The sequence below is a fragment of the Lepus europaeus genome, chromosome 5 (assembly GCF_033115175.1).
Source record: "Lepus europaeus isolate LE1 chromosome 5, mLepTim1.pri, whole genome shotgun sequence".
Classification (NCBI taxonomy): domain Eukaryota; kingdom Metazoa; phylum Chordata; class Mammalia; order Lagomorpha; family Leporidae; genus Lepus; species Lepus europaeus.
In genome coordinates this window covers 34,332,357-34,359,872 of record NC_084831.1, presented here as the reverse complement: position 1 = coordinate 34,359,872, position 27,516 = coordinate 34,332,357, and the positions used below count along the sequence as shown (strand labels likewise).

Sequence of the window (27,516 nt, the reverse complement as noted above, 5' to 3'; positions counted from 1 at the left end):
GCAGCACACAAAGTCACCCGCTAGGAGCAGAGCTGAGACTCAAACCCAGCCCCAGTTTAGCTTGGCTCTGGCTGGAATCTGTTCTACACGATGCACATGAGTATTTTCCGCAAGGGAGGCAAAAGCCACAGCCCACTCTGGGTTGCTCTGGTTCAAGGGCACAGAGATACCATGTGTCCAGCGTATGACAACACAGATGCTTTAGTGAAGATAAAGCAAGGCAGGGTCCCATGTGCTGGTGCAAACCCTGCAGGGCTGGTGGAGCCGATGGACTGTCCCCTCGCTGCTATAGCCTGAGACAGACCGCCTTGCCCCACAGGGCATCCGGGAAGAAGATGTAGGAGAGCGACCACAGGAGGCAGTAAAAAGCAGTGAGAGAGAACGGGGAGAAGAACATCATGATGACACCTGGAAGAAGCAAAGAGGAGACTTCAGTTCTCTGGCACTGTCTCCCGCCGTGTCTGCTCGCCGCCCTCCATCTGTCACGCACAGCGCCCTGTCTTTAAGTCCAGCTCAATAGATCAGTGTGACAACCTAATGGGATCTCAGGCTCCATGTGGGCCAATTCAGATCAGAGGTCAGTCCTAGCCAAGCGTAAGCTGCCTGGATCCCTTGTTAGGAAAACAAAAATCTTCCACGGAGAGCGTGTGCAGAAGTGCTAAGAGCGGAGGCCTGGGACTGAGCCTGCTCCGCCTAGGACAGCTGCTCACAAGCCTGCCCCTTAGCTGACGGCGGACACGCGCAGCAAAGCAGCTCCTAACACCCGCATACATTTCCCTGCCGCACACAAGCGGCGCCTGCGCCGGACGGTCTGTGCAAGCACGTTGGTCTGCGCTGAACGCCTGCTTCCCTTCAGGGAGCCCAGAATGTGGATGCACACCGGGCAGAGAGTGCCTGGGTGGGCAAACCCCCCCCCCCCCACAAAGTCCGGGGCACTCAGCCTCCCGTGAGCTTCCCTGGCAGACCACACTTCCCGCGCTATCGCGATTCCATGCTGGAGGAGCCACGTGCGCCTGGGGTGCCCCCCTGGGAGAGGACTCTAGAAGCTTGCTCCCGGCCTCCTTTGACCTTGGCCTGGGCAGCACTTCCCTCGGCTGCGTTTGATGTGATGGACCTCACCCACGGAGTCAGTCTGAGAAGGGCAACATGCTGAGTCCTCGCAGCCAATCACCAAACCGGGGCTGGGGACAGCGGGGGGGGTGGGAAGGTTCTGGGCACTCCCAGTCCACTCTGAATGTCAGCTTAACCACCAAAAGGCACAAGGGATGTCCGAATCCCTGCACTGGCCGTTCGTGGATATTGCACATAAATTGTTCCCTTCGCATTCCACAGTGCCCTGTGATTCAGAATTACGTCTGTTTGTGAGGTGGGGAAGTGGACAGGAGGTACCTTGGCTGCCTGACGTTAGACCCTTACACTGTCTCAGCATTCCAGGGGAGTAACCACCAATAAGAGAACCAGAACACAGGATCCAACACAAGACCACCCAAGGGATGCAGAGTAGCTGAGGCCAGGGACTGCCATTCTGAGGTTCTGCATTTTGAGAGCAGTCATTGACCTGTGAGGCAAGTTCCGGGGCGGGGGGATACTTCACATCTGGGAAGTACATGACAAGGGCTCAGAAGCTCTCAGGGGGGAGAAGGGACCCCTGTCTAAAAAGGTGAGTGGCTCACTCCAGGCAAGAGGAACAGCAACAGTGGTTGCTTTGCGATTTGCCTGTAGGGCTGGTGTCAGAGGATGCTGTGCAGTTACTCCACAGCAGAGCTAAGGCCAGGAGTGCGGCTCACTTGGAGCAGAGGGGGGCAGGAGTATCTACAGGGGCAAAGAACGCTGTGGGCAACACCGTTGCTAAAACCTTGCTATGACATAGGAGAACGGCAGGTGGACGAGCAAATTGGGGCTGGAAATTACCGTTCACAGCGTGCACGTGTGTCAGAGGAGTCACATTCGTGATCCCATTTAACATCAATAATCCTGCAAGATAGAGATCGCTGCCCTCACTTTATAGGCAAGGGAAATTGAGCTCAGAACAGTGGGCTGTTAGCCAAGTTCACACAACAACTATGTGCTGCTGATAGAACCTGAACCCAACTCTGCTTGGCTCCAAGCCAGCTTTTTCACTCTGCCATTGTGCCTCTGTCACCAAGGGTACTGGAGGGACCAGCACCTGCAACCCTCCAGGTTGTTGGTGCTGACACCACGAAAGGTGGAACCCGGAGTGGCTGTTAGGCGCAGCAGGTTAAGCCACCACTTAGAACGCCAGCAGCCCATATGCTTGCCGGTTCAAGTCCCAGCTGCTCCGCTTTCTATCCTCCTATTTCTGCTAATGCGCCTGGGAAAGCAACAGAAGATGGCTCAGGTACTTGGGCCCCTGCCATCCACGTGGGGGACCAGCTTGGTGTTCCTGGCTCCTGGCTTCAGCCTGGTCCAGCCTTGGCTGTTGAGGCCGTGTGAGAAGTGAACCAGTAGATGGAAGACCTCTCTATATATATCTCCTTTCTCTGCAGTTCTGCCTTTCAAACAAATAAATCAGTCTTTTTTTTTTTTTTTTTTTTTTTTGAGGACTCAAACTTAAGGGAAAGGTCAGGATGGAACCAAGGATCCTACAAACTAGACTGGACTCACCAAAAGGGAGAAAGGGGGAACCTGGTGTCCCCATAGATGTGTGTCTTGTTTACATGAACACATTTTAAAATAAGGAAAACAGGTGTTCCTCGGAGGCCCCAAATCAGTGTGAACTCTAGGGAGGTATCTTCCAGGCTCCATGTGAACCTAGAACCCGCACTAGGCTGCTGAGGCCCAGAACCCAGAGTCACCCACGGCCCCTCCTCCTGCCTCGATGTCAGTTCTGTTCCACCCTTCTCTCAAATCCAGTCACTCCTCTATCTCCACTGCCACATCACCTGGCATTGGGATCTGTCATTGGTCTTCTCACCACCGTTCTCCATCCCCACAGTCTCCTCCCCGCCGCAGCCAGGTGACCAGTGACATCATTTACCTGCCTCAGTCCCTCCCAGGGCTTCTCGTTTGCCTTGGGGGATAGGGTCCCAGTCCCACACAGTCCGCCAGCTTTGCTCGCCTCTGTTTGTGTCACTAGCTGTGTCCGGGCAAGTTCCAGATGCCCTGTTCCACCAACACAGCAGCGTCTTCTGCCCTCAGGTCTCGGGGCCCCCACAAAGCACTGCTTCCTCTCCTGCACTGCCTCCTCCTGCCCACTGGCTGTGCGTCTTGCAGGTCTCCCTTAAGTGCCGTCTCCTAAGGACCCTGTCTCTGCCATCAGGTCATGCCACTGTAAGTTAGGTCACCCCGGCACCCTTTCAGCACAGCCTGTGCTGAAAGCAGTACCTTCACACAGGGTGTTTCTGGCTATTCCTAACCATTACTTGCTCACCGTCTGTCTCTCCAGCCACACTGTCAGTCTAGGTTATCAGTCTGATTCTCAGTACTTGACACATGATAGGTGCTCTAGGTGCTCCCTAAATTTCACCAAGCTCGTCAGCATCCAACAAACACTTACTGAGCACCTACTAAGTGCTTAGCCCAATTCTAGGCATTGGGATGACAGCCCGACTAAAAGGCAGGCCTCTGCTGGGGGTAGAGCTGCTGATCAGTTCCACACACAGCACAGGGTAAGGAGACCGGGAAGGCCAGAGTGAGGTGTGGGTGGCGACCAGTGGCAATGATAGCGAGCGACCGCCGGAGACGGGAGAGTGGCCCTGCACTCACCTCCCATGTACACCACCTTCTTCCAGCTCTCCGACTCCAGGATCTCGTCGTGGGGATAGGAGCTCTGGTCGATCATGAAGAGGATCATCAGCGAGGCCATGCAGCCGAGGATGAAGGTGTTGCCTTTGGTCAGGAGCGAGGTGGAAGCCAGGACGCAGGAAGCGTAGGGGCAGGGCAGCCCCTTGTAGGACACGGGTGCTCCTCCTGGGGGAGACAAGCACAGGGCTCAGCCGCTGCCCCTGTGGAAGGGCGTCCACACGAGGCCGGCGCCTGTGCCTTCGGGTCTTCCCTCCCCAGGCCACAAAGTCCCCTTCCAGCCGGCGGCCAGTGGCAGGCTACACAGCCTTCTGCTTGCAGTTCCCAAGGGCAAGCAGGCAGCCAGCGGGGAGCCGGGGATGTCTGCTGAGAGGCTCCTTGGGGTGTTCTGAGCCCCGTGCTTATCTGCATGCCTCGCTCCACCCGGATGTCCCACAGTGAGGAAGGCATAGCTGTCCCAGGCAGTGAGACCCGCCTCCCCGGGCAGGCCTCTGCCAGTGCAGCCCGCAGCCTCCTGTGGGCACAGAGCATGGGGAAGGAAGCAGGGAACCCCTCCAACAAACACGATGGCGCCTCCCCTCCGTGGGCCCCTGCCCTCCATCCTGAGGCCACCGGAGTCCACTCACCAGTCGGACAAAAGCACAGGCGGAAAGAAGCGGCTAACACATAGATGATGGCCAGGAACCCATTCAGAGGCCCATCCACGCCTAGGAGCAGGGCCGAGGCCAAGCCGAAGGTGGTGAAGACAGCAAAATCGTTCAGCTCAGCTCCTGCTCCAGAGGCCCCTGGTTAGAACGCACACTCCCCTGGCTGGCGCCCTAGTGCCCCTCTGGTCCGGGAGCTGGAGTCCTCAGGCCCCAGGGGGCAACCGCGGCTCCCTGGGGCGGTCTGGATCTCTCCCCTGGCTCTGCCTCTGATTGGCCATGTGCCCTTTGGCAGGGCCTAGCTTTCCCATCCTTCAACATGCAAGGGCTGCACTTGAACGATACACAAACCAGGAGGCAGTGGGACCCCCTCCCCAAGCCACATCTTGCACGGGAACATTTGTGCTTCAGGCCAGCCGCGTTGCTTGGGAGATTTTTTTCTCTCTACACTTCACCCTTCTACCCCCACTCCAACATCTGGACCGTCCCAGCTGGGAGAGGCTGGGCAAGCACAGCCCCTGAAGGCCAGGGCAGGACAGGGAGCAACCACAGATGGGTAAGTGAGCCCACAGAGGTGCTGGAGCCAGACTGTGCAGCTGCCCAGCTCCTGCTCCAAGGATGTGAGCAGGAGTGGGTGACAGGTGCAGGCCAGAGGGGTGTCAGAGGACGGGGTGGTGACCTGAGATGGGTGCTCCCAGGGGCAGGGATTAGGAGCCTGGGGCCTGTACTCACCCAACTTGGAGCAGACATGGAGGTGTCTGGTCATCGTCCCGATGATGGTGTCTAACAGGAAGCTGATCAGAAGCATCCAGGAGGCACACTGGGATTTCCTGCGGTGCAGGCCAGCAGGCCCCAACAGAGCGGCCCTTTCACGGTCTCCACTGGGCAACCCCCACCCCACACACCTGTACCCTTCCTACACGTGTCCTGTGTTTGCACGTCTCTCACACTCACATCCTTTCTGCTCTAAACTTGGTACACCTGCCACACGCACATACTCTTAACCCACAATCGTGAAGTGGTGCCCTGAACTCCTCGCCACACTAAGGACCCACCCAGCTCTAAATTCCAGATATATCTGATGGCACAGCCTCTGCACCACCTCACTGTGGGCTCTCAGATAAATCACCACCCCTCTCTAGGCCTCTGTGGTCCCTTCTACAAAACAAGGGGTTGATTTTTTAAATGGATCTAAACCTGTTTAAATAACCTCCTTCCCCCGTGTGGGTTTAAGTAGCTAGTGTCTTTTAAGGAATTGATCCATCTCATCGGGGCTACCGAATTTGTAGGCCTAGAGTAGTCTGTGGTTTTCCTTCATTATCCTCTCATTGTTGGTGGGACCAGTAGGCCCCAGTACGTTCATTTCTGACTTTGGTAATTTGTGTTTTTGTTTTTTCGTGGTTAGTGTGGCTAGAGGTATATCAACTTTATCAATCTTTTCAAAGAACTAGCTTTTGGTTTCATTGATTTTCTCTGTTTCCTATTTTGAATTAATTTGATTGCAGCTCTACTTTTTATTATTTCTTACCCTGGGTTTAGATTATCCTTCTTTTTCTAATTCCCTAAGGTGGGAAGCTTAGATGATCAGTTTTAGGTCTTCTTTTCTAATCTATGCGTTCAGTGCCATCAGTTTCCCGCTCCATGCTGCTCTCCCTGCATCCCACAGACTTTGCTAAGTTGGATCTTCATTCTCATTTAGCTCAAAACACTTGTAAACCTCTCTGGAGACTTCTTTTCTGTGTCATTTAGCAGTGTATTGTTTGTCCTCCGAATATGTCAGGACTTCCCATCTTTCGGTTACTGATGTCTAGTGCAGCCATGTGTGGTCTGAGCGCGTCCTTTGTGTGGTTTCTACTGTCTTCAGTTTGTTGAGGTGCATTTGCTGACCCCGAGTGCGGTCTTCTCGGGGAATGTGCCAGGTGGAAAGTGTCACTGCTGTTGTTGGCGTGACGGTGCCGTCAATTCAGCCGTGTGCTCGCGTCTTGTCTGCAGCTCTGAGAGTGGATTTGCTCATTCTTCTCGCCATCCTATCAACTGTTGTCTCCCGGGCTCTGTGCCCTCCGTGAGTCCCGGGATTCTTGCAGACCCCACACTGCTGGATTCTGTGCCTCTGTCTGCACACGCCCCCAGGTCCCTCGGAAAGCAGCCTCCACAGTCCCAGGCAAACCTGCCCCAGGAGACCCATTCCCAGACCTGCAACCTGTTTGCAGCTGGCCCGGCAGAAGCAGAGAGCCTGGCTCCAGATCTCAGTGGTCCCCAAGCCAACTTCAGCGTTTCCGTTGTGTACGTCCAGACCCACATATCTAGAGGGGCTAAGTAAAAATCCTGGACCCACCACCGTGGCATTAAAGCCCACACTCCGAGCAGACTTACTTGTCTGAACTAAGAAAATAGCGTTTTTTTGCTACAGATGTGCCTCACCTCACCATACTCTAAAAACCCAGACTAAGAGGATGAGCAAAATTTCAAGCTGGATGGGAGCAACACCTGGTAAAGTCTCCTTCTGTTGTAGATGAGAAACAGACCCAGAGGTGCTGTGGTTATGGAGAATCAAATCAACGAGGAGGGTGTTGTTTGTATTACAAAGGATTCTCCTTACAGAGCTGATTCCCACAGGCATTGAAATGTGACTCTGTCCACCGAAATATAATTTACTTGCAGCTTTTGGGGGGCACATATACATGCCTCAGACTTCCCAGAGTAGTGTCAATTACAAATATTGTGCAGGCGCATGCATTGCAGTTTAAGAATCAGAAAACATATTAATAGCAGCCGCCCCAGGCTTGCAGAAAGGCCACCAGCACAGAATCTTTTTTTTTCTCGTAAATGCTCTTCTAGACTGCCATAGCTGGAAGGCACTAGGGAGATGAGAATGCAGGCTCCCTGTTTCACAGGAGACTGAGGCCAAGGCCACATACCAGGTGGGGATCAGTAAGGCTCGGGGCCTGGCCCCTGACTCCCAGGCCACTGCCCCTGCTCCCCAGTGGGTCCCTGTCTCACTGCTCCGCTAAGCCAGCTTCATTCACCAAAGGTTATCAGTAGCTGCCTGGCCAAAGCCATCAGGATCCTCAAGACCTTCTTATGCCAGGGCCCCTCAAAACCCAATACAGGAAGCAAAGCAGGCCAGGGAAATCTGGGGCGGGGGAGGGGATGGGGTTAAGAGGGAGAACTGGCCACGCACTCTCTCCCTATGAACTCACTGTAGTGGTCTCTCCTGGGTCTCAGTGCCCCTTCCTTCCCCTTTCCTCATGTCATTGGCTCCAGCTCTTGGCCAAGAGCATGCTGGGTCCCAGACTTACCTGCTGAAGCTGCAGAAGATGGAGAAGAGCCCCAGGACCATGTTGGCCAGGGATAAGGCATTGGTAATATCCTTCCAGGAAAGTTCACTTATCTGGGAGTGGCTGTGTTCATTGCTCAAGGAGAAAGAGTTGCACTGACCTGGGCCCCAGGAAAGAAGGGCAAGGAGTTCCCAAGGTCAAGGAGTCCAAAATAAATAAATAAATAAATAAAAAGGTTCCCAGGAACCTGGTACTCACGTTCCCCTAGACCTCATGCCAGAGCAGCAGCCTTCCCACGCCCTGGTGCTCTGGCTGGACTAAGGGAGAAGGAGTAGATGGAGGGGACACGGGAGGTGAGGAAAGAAGATGGACAATGCCTGGGAAAGTGCAGGTGAATGGAGTGAACGGACACAATCCCAGCGTGCACTCTGTCTCTCACACAACCCCTTGCCCCACAGCACAGACACCCCCAGCACATATGCTGACCCCCTGGCACCTCCCCAGCCAGGACAAGAGAGGTACAGGCCCTCCCCACTGAAGAGATGGGTCTTCATCATGCACTTAGGGCTGGCTTGAGAGAGCCGTGGAGCAGGAGCCCCCTTTGTCCTGCAAGCCGAGCTCACATCTGCAGAAGCCTAGGGCTGCAGCTGAGGTGCCCCAAGTCCCTGGTTGTGACAGCCCTGACCAGAAGAGCAGGTCTACCTCCAACCTCCAACAGGAAGACATGAAAGGTGGAAAATAAACACACATGACACCCAACAGTCCAAAAAGCACCTTCAGGTGTTCTCACGTCGGATCCCGACGACCTGCTGAGATGGCGCTAGAATCCTCCCCCGTTCATGAAGGAGGGAACGGAGGCTCAGAGAAATGCAGGTGTTTGCTCAAAACCACACACTAAGCCCGCAGAGACAAAGCCCTGCTCGGCTCTAAGTCTGCTGGGGGCACAGATGCCAGCAGGAGGAAGCCTGCAGGACAGGCACAGGGAGGGGGCGCAGGCGACCAGGTCTGCTGCGTGGTACCGCAGGCCATGCCCGGGCCTCCCCAAGCCACCCAGTCTCTCCCAGTGCAGAGAACCATCTGCACAGGCTGTCTTGTCTCGTTCACTCAGGCTGAACGTGTGAACCCCTTACCCAGAAACTACCTGTGAAGCAGAGGGCCTTTGGGAGAAACCCCGGTCCTCTGAAACAGAGAAGGCCCTCTGGCTGGGGTAAAACACACCAGTCACAAACAGGGATTCCGCACTTGAGCAAAACACAAGGCCCAAGGTCGTCCCATGCTGTCTGCTCGCTTACCCCCACCCCCCAACTGCAGAGGTGAAGGAAGTCGGGCTCCGCCTGCATCCAGCCCCTCTCGGCAGCCCCAGACTTCTAGTCTGGGTAGGAGTCGACCAAGTCAGGTTCCTTTCCCATAAACCCTGCCACCAAGACGTCAGAGGCATGAAGCGGCTGCACGTGGGGTTTGGGACTGAGGAGTTTCTCGGGGCTCACTGCCCCACAGGCCAGCCTCGGGCCCCACAGGGTATCAGCAGCTGCATGGCCAAAGCCATCCTTCCAAGGCCTTCTCATGCCAGGGCAGGAGGCAAAGCAGGCCCGGGTAGTCTGGGAGGGGAAGGAAGCCAGACCTGGCTGCACACCCCTCTATGTGTGGCTGTCTCTCCTGGCTGTCAGGGCTGACCTCAGCAGGACCAAACACCTGTGCCAGGTACCTCGTCACCTGCCAGCCTAGGAGTCCGTCTTCCCATGACCAGGCACTGCGACACCTGCGTGCCACTCCACACCTGTGTGTTTTACTGTATCATCTCTCTCACTGCAACCTCCATTCACCAAGCACTGCTGCATCCAGGATTTCCCCTAGCCCTGGGAACTCTGCCAGACAAGCGTCGTTGTCCCTGCTTCCCGGGTAAGACAAAGACCAAGAGAGGGGAGGAGCCTAGCTCAAAGTCACACCAGAAGTGGAGAGCAAGACTAAGTGCCCTGCTGGCTGCCAATCAACAGGCCTGTACAACCTACTGGCCGTATGCTCAGCCTGAGCCAGACGCTGGGAGGGCCCTCGTGGAATGTACAGACTGCCCGTGGGAAATGAGACTCGACCATGTGCACGGACACTCACAGACTCTGCTCACGGAGGCCCCTCGGGGTACAGATGGGGAATAGGTTTCAGGACAGCTAAGTCCCAGTCAATCATGGAGCCTGGATTGGAACTGGGCCTCCTGTTTCCCAGCTGAGTACTACCTGCAGCCTAACACACAAGTCCCAGATGTGAAGGGACATGGGGTCACCAGTAGGGGCTGTAAAAATCTGTATTAATAAAGAACAACCCTGCTAATTAAGCAATCATCCAGTCGCAAGCAGCATTTGGTGCCTGGTGCTTGGGACACAGGGAGGATGAAGACGTGTTCTCATCTCTGAAGAGCAACCAGCGCTGCACAGACAGGAAGTGGCCAGGTGGCCGAGGGGGCTCCCGGGGCACAGCCTGCCAGGGGGTGAGAGAGGGCTTACCGCAGGAGGGGCGGGCCGACGCTTCGGCCAGCCCTGGTCCACAGGAGCACATCCCGTCACTCCCTAGCTTCCTGAATCCCGTGAGATGGAGTCCAAGTCCTTCACTGCCACTGTGGCCCTACCTAACCCTCGTACTTCCTCTCTCTGGTCCCGGGGCCCCTTCCCCAGACTTCCCCTACCGCCCCACCCCCGCCCGCAGCCTGTTAGGTGCTCCTCCTCTGTGTGCTCACATCCCCTTGTGCTCACCGTGTGACACTTGGCAATCGGTACTGACTTCGCCTACCTTGTCATCTTCCTCTTGTGCTACAGGGGACGCAACTTGAGTGCAGACGGAGGTCCCCTGGGGCCAGCACGAGGCCTGACAATAGAAGTCATTCAGTGTTTATTAAATGACTATTGTGCGTCAGGCTGGCGATTCCCCGGGGGCCTTGCACTGGACCAAACCCTGTGTACCCTGCCTCCAGCCTGTTCAATGCAGCCTCCAAGAGGCCTCCTTGGAGCTGGTGTTGTGGCACAGCAGGTTAAATCTCCACTTGGGATACTGCCATCCCATATTGGAGCACCTGTTGGAGTCTCAGCTGCTCCACTTCCAATCCAGTTTCCTGCTAATGCACCTGGGAAAGCAGCAGAGGATGGCCCGAGTACTTGGACCCCTACCACACACATGGGAGACCCAGATGCAGCGCCATTGGGGGAGTGAACCAGAGGATGGAAGATTTCATCTGTCTCCCTCTGTCACTCAGCTTTTCAAATAAGTAAATCTTTAAAAAAAATTTTTTTTTTCTCAAATGAACTTCAAGAACCAGCTACCCAGTCCTTGTGTTCTTCCACTTACTCATTTAAGTGTTTCTTCTGATGTCTGGCCTTGTGTGTTTGGGGGACAGAGGACCAAGAGCCAGGCTGCGCCCTCTATAGGCTGAGTCTGGTAGGGGAGGCAGCTGGGTGCAGGCACAGGTGTTAAGTGCGTCCAGGGACATTCCAGCTGCACCGGGAAGGAGAGACTAAGTCTGCAGTGGGGACAAAGGAAGGTCCCATCAACGCCGTGACAGTCAGCAGGGTGGCTAACAGTGTGTGGAGGGAGGAGGTACTCTGGGCAGCGTTATGGCAGGTGCAGAAGCACAGCAGGGGGCAGGTGCCACTGGCGATGGGGTGGGTGGGGCGGCCGCAGGTCAAGGGTGTGCATAGGCGACCTTGACTGAGGCTGTAGGAGAGCAGTGATCAGTGTCCCTGTCAGATACTGGTCGGGAGCAGAGGGTGTCCTGGGGCGACAAACTGGAGAAAAGGAGGCATGAGAGCCCTGACTGGGGCGAGAGATGTGAGCGAGGGGAGGCAGAGTCGGCGCTGCGCAAGCGGGCTTGACCAGGACTCCACGGTCCCCAAAGGAGGGCGCTGCGGGCGGGTTCCTCGCCGGGAGACGGCACCACGCGAGCGGTCTCCGTGCAGCATCCGGCCGGTGGCACCCGGCGCCGGGCCGCGGGGCCGCGCTCCCTTGCTCCCCACGCCGCTCCCGGCGCACCCGCCCCACCTCGGGCCACCCAGGCCGGGACTTCCGCGGGAAGACGCAGGCGCCGCCGCCGCTCACCTGGGGGCAAGACATCCCTAGATGGGTTGGGGCCAGCGCTCCGTCCCCTGCCTGTGCGGTGGAGAGGCCGCCCCGGGCGAGAGGACGCAGCTCCAGACCAAGCCTCTCGGCCCTGACTCTTAGCTCACAATCCCCGGAGCAGGGGAGGGGCTGCGGGCCTTTGGCAGGGTGAGAGGGGCCTCAGCTTCCAGGGATCTGTGGGCCTGGAGGGGCCGCTCCCTGGGTCTGGGAGGACCTGGGAAGCTTCGCAGGTAACGGGACCCCAGCGCACAGCCTCGGTCGCAGAGCACGGGGCGTGGAGGTGGGCGGGGGTGACTTGGCCGGGAGGGGCGTGAGCGAGGGGGAAGCTGGCGTTCCCACTGGTTAGGGCGAGCGGCAGCGGCCGCGCCACACAGCCGTGCCTGGTCCGCCTGGCTTCTGGGTGGTTGTCTGTGCTTGGCTCTAGATCTGTCAGATGGATGACCCAGCCCTGAGGATAATGTTTCCTTTGTATTTATTTTCATTGTTCTATTTGAAAGGGGGGGTGTCTTCCATCTGATGGTTCACTCCCCAGTTGGCCACAACGGATCGAAGTGGAGCAGCTGAGACTGGAATCAGTGCCCTCATGGGAGGTCAGCACCACAGGCGGCGGCTTTACCCTCTACGCCCCAGCGCCAGTCCCCATCATCATCACTGTTATTCTTAGATGGTCATGTGTGTGTGATTCTGGACGTCCCACAGCGGCCATCAGGAGAGGGAAGGGAGGCAGGAGTGGCTGGGAAAGACGCTGTCCCCTCGCCCCACATTTCCAGCTTCCTCCCATCCTGGATCTCCTGCAGGGGGTGGCAGTGGAAAGGTGTGGCCACGGACACTTGGGCTAATCTGGTAGCCACCTGCCACCTGTGGCTACGGAGCACCACGGCTAGCCTGCATTGACTGGTGCTGTATGCCTCAAAGGCGTAAACCAGAGATTGAAATGTTAAAGAAGTGTAAAATAACTAATGTTTAATATGATTTGTTAAGATGCTAATATTCTGGATATCCTGGGTTAGATAAAAATGTATTATGAAAATTTCACTTTTTTTTTTTTTTACTTTTTAAATGTAGCTACTAGAAGGTCTTTTTTAAAAGAAAGATTTATTTACTTATTTGGAAGTCAGAGTTACAGAGAGAGGAGGAGGAGGAAGACCGAGAAATCTTCCATCTGTTGGTTCACTCCCCAGATGGCTGCAGCAGCCAGAAGCTTAATCCGGGTCTCCCATGTGGGTGCAGGGGCCCAAGCACTTGGGCCATCTTCTGCTGCTTTCCCAGGCCATTAGCAAGGAGCTGGATCAGAAGTGGAGCAGCCGAAATGAGAACCAGCACCCATATGGGATGCCGGCACCACAGGCGGTGGCTTTACCCGCTACGCCACGATGCCAGCTCCAGGAAATCATCAGCTGCACCTGTGGCTCACATTATACGTCTAGGAGCTGTACTGACTTAGATCCCTTAGCTGAAAATGCCCATGCGTGCGTCCACTCAGTGTTAGAGAAGTCACTGTGTGCCAGGCCCCACTTCAGGAGCCAGGTACCAGCACAGCAGTCTACAAGACTAACTCAGCTCTGTCCTCACAGAACTCACCCTCAGGTATGAGGGCAGAAAGTCAATCATGGCCATGGAAGATGCTATGCAGAGCAAGGCAGGACCAGAAGTTACTCCCACGTGAGAAGACTGGGGTTTCTGATAGAGTGCTCGGGGACGTGACATCTTAGCAGGGACCTAAATGAAGAGAAAACTCAAACCATGTAAAGATCTTGGGGGCAATGCTCCAAGCAGGTGGGACAGCAGGAACTGACTCAGGACCGAGTGTGGTGTGTGGGTCGGCACAGCGGGGTTGGCACAGCAGGAACACGGGGAGTACTGCAAGAGGCCTCACACAGAACCTTGGCAAGAAGTGCGGGTGTTATGCTAAGTGTAACGAGAACTCTTGGAGCTTTTAAAGCAGAAGTGCTGTGATCTGACTGACAGTCTCCATGGCTGTAGACTGAAGGAGGGCGGGTACTGCACCAACCCAGGCTGCAGCGTTGATGGCCTGGGCTCAGGGCAAAGGGCGGATATGGGGAGGAGCTGAGATGACTTGCTGCTTAGTGTGGGCAGAACAAATGGAATCAAGGTCTTCAGCCTCCACAACAGTGGGGGACAGGGGCCAACGGACATGGACACTCAAGAGATTAGTTGTGGACAAATGAAATTTGTAACGAGGAGCTGGCGCTGTGGCATTGAAAAGCCTCCACCTACAGTGCCGGCATCCCACATGGGCGCTGGTTCGAGTCCCAGCCGCTCCACTTCTGACACAGCTCTCTGCTATGGCCTGGGAAAGCAGTGGAGAATGGCCCAAGTCCTTGGGCCCCTGTACCCATGTGGGAGACCCGAAAAAAGCTCCTGGCTCCTGGCTTCAGATCACTCTGGCTCTGGCTGTTGCGGCCATTTGGGGAGTGAACCAGCAGATGGAAGACCTCTCTCTCTGTCCCTCCCTCTCTCTCTGTAGCTCTACCTCTCAAATAAATAAATAAAATCTTTTAAAAATAAAATGTTTATTTTGGTGCAAAAATTTTGAAATCCCATGTATAGATTTCTGATAATATGCATTTTCCATGAACTTTTTAAATATTTACTTGAAAATCATAAAGAGACAGAGAGAGAAACAGAGATTGATCTTCCATCCACTGGTTCACTCCCCAGATGGATGTAATGGCCAGGGCTGGGCCAGGTTGAAGCCAGGAGTTTCTTCCAAGTCTCCCACGTGGGTGCAGGGGCCCAAGTACTTGGGCCATCTTCTGCTGCTTTCCCAGGCGCACTAGCAGGGAGCTGGATTGGAGGTGGAGCAGTTGTGACATGAACTGGCTCCCATGTGGGATGCGTCATCACAGGTGGCAGCTTTACCTGGTAGGCCACAGTGCCGGCCCCTCCAGGAGCGTTCTGAATACCCCATGTAAGTCCCCTGTATGCCATCACTGAGCACTCCGGCACCTACAGCTGTAGTGTCTCACATGCACGTCTTCCTCTATCCTGTCTGTAATTTAACTTTGTCGTTATCGCCACATTGAGATAACAACGTAGACTGGAAACAGAGACTGTCTTCATCAGGTAAAACAGGATGAAGGTTATGGCTAGAATGTAACAAACATGACTGCTTCTACCACTTTTTACCAGTAAAACCATGGGCCAGTTTCCACCTCTGCGGATCTTTGCACTCTGTAAAACAGGAATACTGCATGCCTCATTGATGCAGGGTTTTGTGAGGATTAAATGCAATAATGGACACATCTGGCAGAATAAAGGTTCACTAGGGGCAGCTGTTTGGCCTAGTGGTTAAGACACCATTAAGGATGCCGGCATCTCATATTGCAGTGCCTGGGTTCAAGTTCCAGGTCTCCTTCCACCATCCTGCTAACATGAACCTGGGAGGCAGCAAGTGATGGCTCAAGTGGTTGGGTCCTTGCCACACATGTGGGAGACCTGGATTCAGTTCTCAGCTCCTGGCTTCGGCCTAGCCGAGTCCTAGCCACTGTGGGCATTTGGGGAGTGGACCAGCAGATGAGAACATTCTTCCTCTCTATCTTGTGTACTCTCTCTCTGCCTCTCAAATTAAAAAAAAAAAAAAAAAAAAGGCTCACTAGACAGTATTTATCATTGTTGTATCTGCAACATCAATGCGCTCAATGTTTGTGGAGGACAGTAACTGGAGAAAGTAAGGACACAAGCAAGCCCTCCAGTCCTCCTAGACCTCTAGGGTGGACAGAGGGCGCCCCAGGCAGCTGGACAGGGCCAGCAAGTGGAATAAGCAAATACAGGTCACTATAGTCTGGAAAACAAGATGTTGCCCTGTTCCCTACTGGGTTGCAGGGATCCCATACATTCACGCCAGAAACTGAAGCGTTACCTGATCCTCATTCCCCTGCATCTTGCTGTTTAACAAGATGCCAATCTACTGTACTTTCAAAAGGCACGCTCCATCAAATCTGAATGGCACCTGCTGTAAGACACCACTATTTTATGTAGCACCAAGGAAGACAGACAGACTCCGCCACTTAAACATGCCGCTGAGTTTCAGAAGCACCCAGGTCTGAGAGACGCCGAACGCTCCCAGATACATTAGCAGTGAGCTGGATCACAAGTGGAGCAGGGGCCAGCGCTGTGACGCAGCAGGTTAACGCCCTGACCTTAAGCGCTAGCATCCCATATGGGCGCCAGTTCTATTCCCGGATGCTCCTCTTTCAATCTAGCTCTCTGCTATGGCCTGGGAAAGCAGAAGATGGCCCAAGTCCTTGGGCCCCTGCACCCACATTGGGACACCCAGAGGAAGCTCCTGGCTCCTGGCTTTGGATCGGCGCAGCTCCGGCCGTTGCAGCCAATTGGGGAGTGAGCCATCGGATGGAAGACCTCTCTCTCTGCCTCTCCTTCTCTCTGACTTTTGAATAAATAAATAAAATCTTTAAAAAAAAAAAAAGGTGGAGCAGCCGAGACTTGAACCAGCACCCATGTGGGATGCCACTGTTGCAGACAATGGCTTAACCCACACTGCACCACAATGCTGGCCCCCAAAACTGAGGTTTCTAAAAGACCAGTGCTACCAGCTCCATCCCCGAATCCTTCCTCAGTTCCCCACCCATGGTGCCTGAGCCATCGTCTTCACCTTGGACTCGTCCTTGTCCCCCATATGTCTTGTCTGGAATGGCTTTTCCTCCCCCTTTCACCTCTCCCTGTCAGAAATGAGCATTTCCTGGTCAGGACGTGTGTCACTCTACCCCTCCCGATGACCAAGATTCCTCTGGCCCACGCAGTTTGTTACTAGGATCCCCCTTTCTTCATTTACAAATAAAAGTCATCCAAAAACAAACCCTAAAGACAATCTTCCTACAGAGAGGACACCGGGAGCCCCCAAGAAGTTCTAAGTCTTGCTTGTTTTTCAGCACCCAGTCAGGTGTCAGGTCCTCCAAGAAAAATTCTCTCTCCCTCCCCATGCCCATCCCTGTTCACTCTAACAAATAAATCTTTTAAAAAGTGATTACTGCACAGAATCACTGCATCCTAGTCCCTCATTCTAAGGGGCTGCATCTCAAAATCACCTCACTGCTACTGAATTCACTTCCCAAGGACAGCAATTGACTTAACCAGGGAAGCGCAATGGCACCCCCTGGTGGTCGGCTCAGAGAGTGCACCCATGGAATAGGGGAGCGTTCCTGGATCTCAATCTCCAGTTCCTCCAGGTTAGGACTTGTGATTAGGAGAGTGGAGGGGATTTGCATTTTCAAAACATCTAGTTAATGGACTGGAGGCAGGTGAGGCGAGGGAGGCGAAGCAGGAACTGCCTAGCAGGTTATTCTGTCAGCGTTGGGCGTCTAGTCCAGACTTCTACTGTCACAGGTAACACCTGTGGGCTGCCTCTCGCACCCAGGACCTTCCTTTCTCCCTGCACCGAGCCTTGTGGCTGAGCGTCTAGGAGCTCCCCTGTGACTCCGTGATCTCCGCCTTCAGGTATCCACGCCCTGCGCAGTTCCCTCCTGAGTGTGACTGGCCTAGGAACTTGCTTCTGACAAAGCAAGGCTTCTGACACGTGGTTGGACTGCGTGGGATCGGAACCGCCATCCCACTAGCGGGCTCCCGTCCTTGTTTGCACGGAGGCTCACAGGCAAGGCGACGAGGGCGACCTCGGGCTCACGGGCAGCCAGCCCCTCAGCCCGACAGCCCTCGGGGACTGAAATTCTGCCACACGCCTGGGAGCGCATCTTGCCCAGTGCAGCCTGGAGGTGAGAGCACAGCCCTGACAACTTGATTGCAGCCTGGGTTGGAGAGAAACCCTGAGGCAGAGGATGCGGCAAAACTGTGCCTGAACCCCCAATCTAAGGAAGCTATAAAACAATCTGTTACTTTATGCCACCATGTTATTTGATAATAAGGAATCTATGCAAAATGTGTCTTGACCACTCACGTCAGGACCTCCTAGAATCCTGGGAACTTCCTCTGCTCAGAAGCAATCATGGTAGCACTAATGTGTTCCCCAGGCAAACCGCTGCAGCCTCGGAGAGGGGGCTTCTGTGGAAGAGTCCAGCTCACTGTGCACTCAGCAGGTGTCACCTGGGACCGTCAGGGCCTGGCCTGCAGTGCCTGGGTTAGGGTTTGTCCCCCAGTGGTTTATCTGCTGGAAGCCTGATCCCCAAGGCCATGCTATGAAACGTGGCGGGGCAGGGGTGAGAAGTAACTGGGTCATGGCTGCCCTCACAAAGGGATTCACGCTGAGCCTACAGTGTGTCAGGTCTCGCTGGTGTGGATTCGCTCCCATGAGAGCAAGCAGCTGGTTAGAAAAGATGGCCCAGGCCCTCCTCAGTCGCTTCCTGTCTTCACGGACCGCTCTCTTCCGCTTGTTCTGCTTGCCACCCTCACATGCACTCCCACTGTGGCACAGCCCAGGGGCCCTCGCCGGAAGCTGACGCCACCACGCTGTTCACTTTCCAGTCACCAGAATCACAGGCCAGACAGACCTCGGGGCTTTCTGGTACACAGTGCCGACGCTAGCTCACCAGGGGCACATCCAGCACAGCCACCAACTCCGGGATGGGGGGTTACCCAGCAGCTCAGCAGGAGCAACGTCCGCCCCAGGAAGCCGCCGGGCACCGGTGGGATCCAGGCCACGACGCCCGCCCCTTTCACAGCAGTACAGGCACGGAGGAGAGCACAGCTGTGCTGTGAATGTAGTTAGCTCTGCTGGGCAAACATGAACCGCGGTCACCCAGAAGCCAGCCAGAACCAGAACTCGAGCTATGCAGCCAGAGAGGCGCTGCCTGCTAAGTTCTTGAACAACTCTGGTCGAGTCTCCATATAGGCTGACCTGTCATCAGCGTGGCCGCTTCTTCGCCTCATTGCCCGCCTGTTCTCTCCCGCACGCCACTGTAAAGCTGCCATCTGGCTGGGTGTGTTCTGCAGCAGGTGGCCGCGCTCAGGATCTCTGCTCGTGGAGGCTACAGAGGGAGTTGGATGTGATAGCCTCCTACATCTCTCCCAAGTCTAAAACTCGGGATTTAGAAGTGGACCCTCCCTGAACCTGGCCCTCGTGGCTAACTCGATTCTGCACTCAGCTGGGCAGGCAGAGCACCAGGCGTGCCCAGACAGCCCCACAGCACAGTCCAGCAAGCTCCCAGTCGCTCTCCATTAGCCAGCATTCTTGGTCCCAGAGGAATGCAGCCAGAGTTAACACCAAATGTGAAGATCCCTCAACCTCAGTCTTAGGTCATTTTAAATTGTTATTTATTTGTTTTAGAGGCAGAGAGCGCCAGAGCTCTCCCATTGGCTGATTCAACTTTCCAAATGCCTGCAATAGCCAGGGCCAGGCCAGCCTGAAGCCAGGAGCCAGGAACCCAAAGCAGGTCTCTCACCGAGTGGCAGGGCCCCAGCTCCCCGTGCCATCATGGCTGCCTCCCTGAGCACACTTGGCAGGAGGCTGGAGTCGGGAGTGGAGCCAGCACGGCTGTGCGCATCTCCAGTGCTGTGTCCCCGGGAGGCCCAGCACCCGCCTCCCTAACTCCAGTCTCAGAAGAGGCCTGGGAGCCATCCTGTCTGCACAACGACCCGCCGGCCTTGTTATGAGAACAGCAGCTCTTCCATGAATGCTTCAGCTTACGGGCAGAACAGGGGGAGAGGACGAAAGACAGCTCACCCACCGGCTGATACCCGAAACTGATTGGCTGGGCATTGGTGGCCCAGAGAGGACCCAACAGACAGCGTCACATGATTCCCCACACCCCAGTAAAAGTCCTAAGGACAACAGTATGCAGATTCACACAGGGTCTCCTGCCAAGAAGTCATGATTCACCTACACGCCCTCCAGTAAGGCAAAGAACGGCTGACGGGCCCTTGTCACAACAGCCGCTTGTCCGAGTTCCCTCTCAGTGAGGCAGTGCCCGGAAGCTGGGTTCGGAGCACGGAGGCAGGGCCACGGGCTGGCCCAGCACCTTGTCCATCAGGCTGATTTTAGCATCTTGCTTCTCAATGTCCTCGTATGGAGTCCAGGACAAGTCGTGCTGCAGCTTGTAGGCCCCCAGGAAGTCATGGGGACAACCTGCCCCCCACTCCTAGAAGAGGCAAAGGAGACAGCTCTGGTCAGGGCAGGATGTGAACAAACCAACGTGAGCTCCCCCCTACACCTACATAGGACACAAATTTCCATTCCAGCTTTTCATTTCAGGCTAGTCGGAACTATACTTAGACAGCGGTTACATCGGGGCCTGCGTTGCGGCGTGGCAGGTAAAGCTGCTGCCTGTGACAACGGCATCCCATGTGAGCACCAGTCCATGCCCCAGCGGCTCCCCGTCCGATCCAGCTCCCTGCTAACGGCCTGGGCAAAGCAGTGGAAGATGGCCCAGGTACCTGTGCTCTTATCACCCACATGGGAGACACGGATTAAACTCCTGGCTCCTGGCTTCAGTGTGGCCCAATGCTGGCCGTTATAGCCACTTGGAGAGTGAACCAGCAAACGGAAGATTCTCTCTCTGGGTGACTCTTCAAATAAACAAACAAACCCTTAGAGTAATAATAATAATAACAATAAAAAGTCGCATTACATGTCAGACCCCTCTCTCAGCAGAGTCTGTGGAACAATGCAAGCACACCAGATCTTTAGAGTCACGTTTGCACTGACGCCACCCCCAGTGTTCTAGAAAACCCTTTACCGGTGTACATGCTTTACATGCTTACATCTTCACACAGGCTGAGAATTTCTCAAAGGCTACAAGAGTGTTGGGCAAAGAGTAAAGGTCCTTACCTTTGGAGAAATAATGGAAAAATACTGCTGGCCACTCTCGCGTTTATAGAGGTAGTAAATGTTGCCAGGCTTTTTCACCATGTTACAAGCTACGTGGTGCAAGTCCGCGTCTCTGCGAGCATCTTCCAGTACCTGTGAACCAGAAGTGTGACAAACCCAGCATCCGAGGAAACAGGCCCTCACGCCCTGTGATCGTGTCAATAAAAACGTGGAAAGAGGGGCGGGAGCTGCAGTGCAGCGCGGTAAGACACCCATATCAGTGTGGGTCTCAGTCCCAGCTGCTCTGCTTCCGACCCAGCTCCCTGCTAATTCTCCTGGGAAGCAGTGGAGGATGGCTCAAGTGTCTGGGCCCCTGTCACCCATGCGGGAGACTTGGCTATTGCAAGCATTTGGGGAGTAAACCAGAACACACAATGTCAGTGTCTCTCTGCCACTCTTTCAAATAAATAAAATAAATTTTAAAAAAAGAAACTTATTCTGAACTTCCCAAGTGTATGCTTTCATTTTACCCCCCACCTCTACGCTTCTAGGAGACACCGAGGACAGACAAGCAGCAAGCAAGCAACAGTGACTACAAGCTCAGCAACGCCGTGAAGGAAATGAACACAACAAAGGCCCGAGTCGTCCCTCACCTTCCTGGCCTGCTCTTGCAGACACTGGATTTGCTCAGCGATGACCGTCAGCTTGTTGGTGGCATTGGCTCGGATGAACTCATCAGCCTACAGGTGCAGAAAACCAAACTGTGGGTTGAAAAAACGCTAAGGCTTCCGTGACATTCTTACTGAGATGCAAGGTGAAGAGCTACGTCGACACGTCTGCCCACGCCTGACATACTCTCCCCACTTTGCTTGGATTCCGTGTGGTTTCACGTGTCCCCCCGCCAAGGCTCCTGTGCCGGCTGTCAGCCCAGGACGGTGATGTGGAGAGTACAGGAACCTCTGGCTCAGTCGGTAGGGGTTCCAACCTCACAGGGGATGAATGAAGCTCCCCCAGGACCCAGCTAGCGCCCGTTTGGATGGGGTGGAGGATAACTTTCTTCAGACAGGAATGCAGGCCTCATGTGGGGGAGGGGGGAACAGCACAGGTGTCAAGTCCCAGCTCCTCCACTTCCGGTCCAGCTCCCTGCTAATGCACCTGGGAAAGCAACAGAAGACGACCCGAGTGCTTGGGCCCCTGCACCCATGTGGGAGATTTGGAGGAAGCTCCTGGCTTCAACCTGGCCCAGCCCTGGCCATTGTAGCCACTTAAGGAGTGAACCAGTGGATGGAAGACCTTTCTCTTTATCTCTTTCTTTCTCTCTCTCTCTCTCTCTCTCTAAAACAGATAGGCTGGTGCTGTGGGATAGGGGGTAAAGCCGCCACCTGCAGTGCCAGCATCCCATATGGGCACCGGTTCAAGTCCCAGATGCTCCACTTCCAATCCAGCTCCCTGCTATGGCCTGGGAAAACAGCAGAAAACGGCCCAAGTCCTTGGGCCCTTGCACTCGCTTGGAGACCTAGAAGAAGCTCCTGGCTCCGTATTAGCTCAGCTCTAGCTGTTGTGGCCAACTGGGGAGTGAACCAGCAGATGGAAGACCTCTCTCTCTCTCTCTCTCTCTCTCTCTCTCTGGCTTTCCTTCTCTGTGTAACTCAGCTTTCAAATAAATAAATAAATAAATAAGGCTTTTAAAAAGAAAAAGAAAAAAATGGCAGCCTCACAGAGGATGTAGGGAAGGGAAGGGAAGGGTCAGTCACCCAAAAAGGTCGAGGAAAAAGCTTCGACATTTGAGGCCAGACAGGCTCAAGAGTTACAGAGGGGAATACACAGAATTATTTTAACGATTTATTATTTATTTATTTGAAAGGCAGAGTTACAATGAGAGAGGGAGAGAGAGATAGAGATCTTCCATCCACTGGTTCACTCCCCAAATGGCCACAATAGCCAGGAGCCAAGAGCTTCATCCGGGTCTCCCACAATGGTGCAGGGGCCCAAGCACTTGGGCCATCCTCCGCTGCTCTCCCAGGCACATCGGCAGGGAGCTGGATTAGAAGTGGAGTAGATGGGACTCAGGACTCGAACCAGTGCTGGCAAATAGGCAGAGGCTCAGCCCAGCCCCCAGAATGAGAGGGGGATCAGATTATGCAGGGCTTTGTAGTCCATGATAAATAATTTGTATTTTGTTCCCGGGATAGAAGGGCCCTGTGGCAATGAGAGTGGAGTAGTTTCTAGAGCCAAGGCAGTTCCAGGTTAGTGTAGTGTGGTATAGTAGGCTAAGCCTTCACCTGCAGTACCAGCATCCCATATGGGTGCCAGTTTGTGTCCCGGCTGCTCTTCCCATCCAGTTCTCTACTTATGGCCTGGGAAGGCAACAGAAAATGGCCCAAGTGCTTGGGCCCCTATACCCACGTGGGAGGCCCGGATAAAGTTCCTGGCTCCTGGCTTCAGATCAGCCCAGCTGCAGCAGATGCGGCCATTTGGAGTGAACCAGCAGATGGAAGACCTTTCTCTCTGCCTCTCAAATAAATAAATAAATCTTAAAACAAACAAACAATAAACAAGAATAAGATTGAGAGATGAGGCAACCTGTCCAAGGTTTCACAGCTAATAAATGGCAGTTAAAGGCTGTGAACACATAAGCCTGATTCCAAAACTCACACTTTAACAGCAGGTGCCTCCTAAGGTTCCTGAACACACACAGATGTTCAGAGGGGACAGAGGTCAGTCCGGGTACAAAGTACACTTCGGAGGTGGGCATCTGGCACAGTGGTGAAGACGCCACCTGAGATGACAATGACAATGGACCCTATCAGAGTGCCTGGCTCAGACCTGAGCTCCTCCACCCTGATCCAGCATCCTGCTGATGAGCACCCTGGGACGGCTCAAGTCCTTGGGTCCCCGCTACCTGTGTGAGAGACCTGGATTGAATTCTGGATTCCTGGCATCAGATAGATTTGTTTTAAAGAGATTTATTTATTTATTTGAAAGTCAGAGTTACACAGAGAGAGAAGGAGAGGCAGAGAGAGAGAGAGGGAGAGAGAGGGAGAGAGGGAGAGAGGGAGAGAGGGGGAGAGGGGGAGAGGGGGAGAGAGAGAGCTCTTCTTTCTGTTGGTTCACTCCCCAACTGGCCGCAACAGCTGGGCTGCACTGATCCGAAGCCAGGAGCTTTCTCTGGGTCTCCCAACGCAGGTGCAGGGGCCCAAGGGCTTGGGCCATCTTCTATTGCTTTCCCAGGCCATAGCAGAGAGCTGGATTGGAAGTGGAGCAGCCGGGTCTTGAACTGGTGCCCATATAGGATGTCAGCACCGCAGACAGCAGCTTTACCCACTACACAACAGCGCCAGCCTCTTCAGATAGACTGATAACTCTCTCTGCCCTTCAAATAAAATGAAAGTACATTTTTGTTTTTTAAAATTTTTAAAGATTAATTTATCTATTTGAAAGGCAGTTACAGGGGCCGGCGCTGTGGCACAGCAGGTTAAAGCCTTGGCTTAAAGTGCTGGCATCCCATATGGGTGCTGGTTCTAGTCCCAGCTGCTCCTCTTCTGATTCAGCTCTCTGTTATGGCCTGGGAAAGCAGTAGAAGATGGCCCAAGTCCTTAGGCCCCTGCACCCACGTGGGAGACCTGGAAGAAGCTCCTGGCTTCAGATTGGTGCAGCTCCAACCATTGCGGCCATCTGGGGAGTGAACCAGTGGATGGAAGACCTCTCTCTGTGTAACTCTTTGAAATAAATAAAATAAATCAGAAGGGAGGGAGGGAAGGAGGGAGGGGAAGAAAGAAAGGCAGTTACAAAGAGAGAGAGAGAGAGAGACTCTCCAAATGGCTGCAATGGCCAGGGCTGGGCCAGGTTGAAGCCAGAAGTTTCATCTGTGCCTCCCACATGAGTGGCAGGGGTCCACACGTTCCCAGGTGCATTGGCAAGGAGCTGGATGGGAGGTGGAGCAGCTGGACTCCAGTGTCCCAGGTGGTAGCTTAACCCGATATGTCATATGCCAGCCTTGTAAAAAACTGGAGGATTTTTTTAATAAAAGAAAGTGCATTTCAGTACACAGACAGTAAATAGACTTGATCGAGCTTTTCTCTGTAGTATGTTTTTTTCAGTTTCTCAAAGACTGTTTATAATAGAGAAATGGAGCAGTACAATATTAAATCCATTTTTCAAACTACGCTATTGGAGAAAAGACAAAAAAATCTGTCCTTTCTTTCTTTGGTTCAGGCCACTGACTGAAGACACATGATGTCGACTCAATTCACAAAAGTTTACTTTGCTCTTCACCTCTGTAAAGAAAAGACAGAAACAAGGTTTGAATTCAAAGACTTTCATAAGTATTTGAATTTTTCTTAATTAAAAATAGTAGAGGTGTTTGTGCAAGAGAAGTTGAGCCCATTATCAAATATGTTTGAGCAACACAAAGACTTTGGACTTAACCAAGGCCAAATCTGACAGTGTATTCAGGATCGGGGCACCCAAGCTTGGAAGCAGCAAGGCCCTACGTGCACACTGCAGGTCTACAACTGGAAGTCACCAAGACTGAACGAGCTCCTACATGAAAGATCTCTGCAAGTGAGATCCCGGTGGGAAGATGGGGCCATCAAAGAAGGAGGTGCCTTTCTCTGAAGGGAGGAGAGAACTCCCACTTCGACTATGGCCTTGTCTAAATAAGGTCAGAGTTTGTGAACTCAAGAGGTTTCCATAGCCTTGGCAGCTCATGACAAGAGCCTCGGGTGATCACTGACATCATGAATAAGGCGTCAATTGTTAAATCAACAACAGGAGTCACTGTGCACTTGCTCCCCATGTAGGAAGGACCTCTGTCCTTAATGTGTTGTACTATGAGAATTAACAGTAAAACTAGTCTTCAAACAGGACTTTATACTTTGTGTTTCTGTGTGGGTGCAAACTGTTGAAATCTTTACTTAGTATATACTAAGTTGATCTTCTGTATATAAAGATAATTAAAATGAATCTTAATGAAGAATGGGATGGGAGAGGGCATAGGAGGTGGGATGGTTTGGGGGTGGGAGGGCAGGAATGGGGGTTAGAACTGCTATAATCCAAAAATTGTACTTACGAAATTTATATTTATTAAATAAAAGCTTTCTATTAAAAAAAAAAAAAAAAGACTGAACGAGGTCAGAGCTTTCCATCTTGGACCTCACTTGTTCCCAACCCTCCCTCTCAAGGTAAAGAAGGGGATGTTCAGAGAGAAGTAATTTGCCTGAAGTCCCACTGCAAACTAACATCAAAAACGGGACTAAGACTTGGGCCCAAACTTCCAGTGCTGTTTCCATTATTCGGCATTTCTGGCTAAGCACTAGTCTTGGAAATTCTGTATGCAGTGAATGAGGACCCTGGACTATTTTAAGAGTCCTTGCTCCAAGAAGCTGTTTAGCTAAATTCTACAAACTCTCATGTAATATTTGAAGGTCTATGGGAAGCAGTTTAAAAAAAGAGGCCTGGGGCCGGCGCTATGGCTCACTTTGTTAATCCTCCGCCTGCAGCGCACGCATCCCATATGGGCGTTGGGTTCTAGTCCCGGTTGCTCCTCTTCCAGTCCAGCTCTCTGTTGTGGCCTGGGGAAGGCAGTGGAGGATGGCCCAAGTGCTTGGGCCCTGCACCCGCATGGGAGACCGGGAAGTACCTGGCTCCTGGCTTCGGATCAGCGCAGCGCTGGCCGTAGCGGCCATTTGGGGGATGAACCAACAGAAGAATGACCTTTCTCTTCTGTCTCTCTGTCTATAACTGTACCTGTCAAATAAATTAAAAAAAAAAAAAAAAAAAAAAGTGGGGCTGGTGCTGTGGTGCAGTGGGCTAAGCCTCCCTGTGGCACCGGCATCCCATTTGGGCGCCGTTTCGTGCTCCCAGCTCTCTGCTGTGGCCTGGGAGAGCAGAAGATGGCCCAACTGCTTGGCCCCAGCATCCCCACGGGAGACCTGGGGGAAGCTCGTAGCTCCTGGCTTTGGCTCAGCCCAGGTCCAGCCGTTGCAGCCATTTGGGGAGTGAACCAGAGGATAGAAGACCTCTCTCTTTGTCTCTGCCTCTGTGACTCAGCGTCTCAAATAAGTAAATCTTTTAAATAAATAAAAAATAAAATAAGCAGCCCGCGCATACCTGAAGAATCTGGGTTGGGGCGATCTGGAAACTTCCACGGCAACTTTTGTTCATTCAATAGGCGGGAGCAATGGCTCCGGCGCCTGCTGCCTCCCAGGACCGACTGAAAACGCGATGCAAACCTTCCCACGAAGGGAGACTGCGGGCCCCCAAGCTGCTCTCAGTAGCTCGGAGCCCGGGTCCCGCCACCGACCCCCCAGTGACGGTCGGCTTCCCTCCTCTGTACAAGCGAGACACAGCAAACAGGACCCCGCGTTCCGCGGCTGCGTGAATGACGAGGGTGGTTCAGGGCCCCGGCCGCGCCTCCTCACCTTCTGCACCTGCTCTGCGAGCGCCACGAGGTCTAAGGGGTCCCCGGCCCGGTGCGTGTGGTAGGGGCTCACCAGGGCCAGGCCGCCGGGGGTAGCGGTGAGCTCCACCAGGGCTCCTGCGACACACACCCGGGAACACGAGCCGTGAGCGCCCGCCCTCGGCCCCCGCGGAGCCCCGGAGACTAGCCGTCCCCCGGTGCTGCCTGCCCCGCGTACCTCCCCAACCTGCCGCCGACCGCACTCCTGGACTTTCAGCGGCGGCCTCCGCCCGCCCGCGCGCTACCGCGTCCTCCATGACAGCCACCTGTCCCTCCCTCCCACTGGGCGGAGCGAGTTGGAGAAGCATGCGTATAAAGGCGGGTGGGCGGAGCTTCTCTATTCTTCCGCCACTAGGCGTCAGAGCCCGCGCTCGGAGGCGGGGCTTCGGCTGGCGCACTACGCTCCGCTAAGGGCCGGTTGGTCAAAGTCAAGAGGAGGCGGTGCAAACCTCCTGGGCATGCGTCGCCCTGTCGGGAGGCGGGGCTTCCCCCGGGGGCGGGGCTCCCTCGAGGTGGGGCTCTGGCCGCGGCGGC

The 27,516-nt window shown here is 54.2% G+C and overlaps 2 protein-coding genes across 3 annotated transcripts; both read right to left on the bottom strand.

Moving 5' to 3' along the window:
* Positions 1 to 286: 286 nt before the first annotated feature.
* Positions 287 to 10,234, bottom strand: TMEM269 (transmembrane protein 269). The gene is made up of 6 exons (XM_062190064.1): positions 10,183 to 10,234; positions 7,706 to 7,844; positions 5,139 to 5,236; positions 4,389 to 4,532; positions 3,727 to 3,930; positions 287 to 408 (listed from the first exon to the last, which is right to left on the bottom strand). The coding sequence occupies exons 1-6, from the start codon at positions 10,232 to 10,234 to the stop codon at positions 287 to 289; spliced, it is 759 nt and encodes a 252-aa protein (XP_062046048.1).
* An 8,779-nt stretch (positions 10,235 to 19,013) lies between these two features.
* On the bottom strand, positions 19,014 to 27,257 carry C5H1orf50 (chromosome 5 C1orf50 homolog). Of its 2 annotated transcripts, none has more exons than XM_062191092.1 (5): positions 27,161 to 27,257; positions 26,945 to 27,060; positions 21,176 to 21,262; positions 20,544 to 20,675; positions 19,014 to 19,854 (listed from the first exon to the last, which is right to left on the bottom strand). In XM_062191092.1, the coding sequence occupies exons 1-5, from the start codon at positions 27,237 to 27,239 to the stop codon at positions 19,669 to 19,671; spliced, it is 600 nt and encodes a 199-aa protein (XP_062047076.1). In that variant the 5' UTR covers positions 27,240 to 27,257; the 3' UTR covers positions 19,014 to 19,668. The 2 variants fall into 2 exon arrangements, with proteins under 2 accessions (XP_062047076.1, XP_062047077.1); XM_062191093.1 differs by having other exon boundaries at positions 27,170 to 27,244.
* Positions 27,258 to 27,516: the final 259 nt, after the last annotated feature.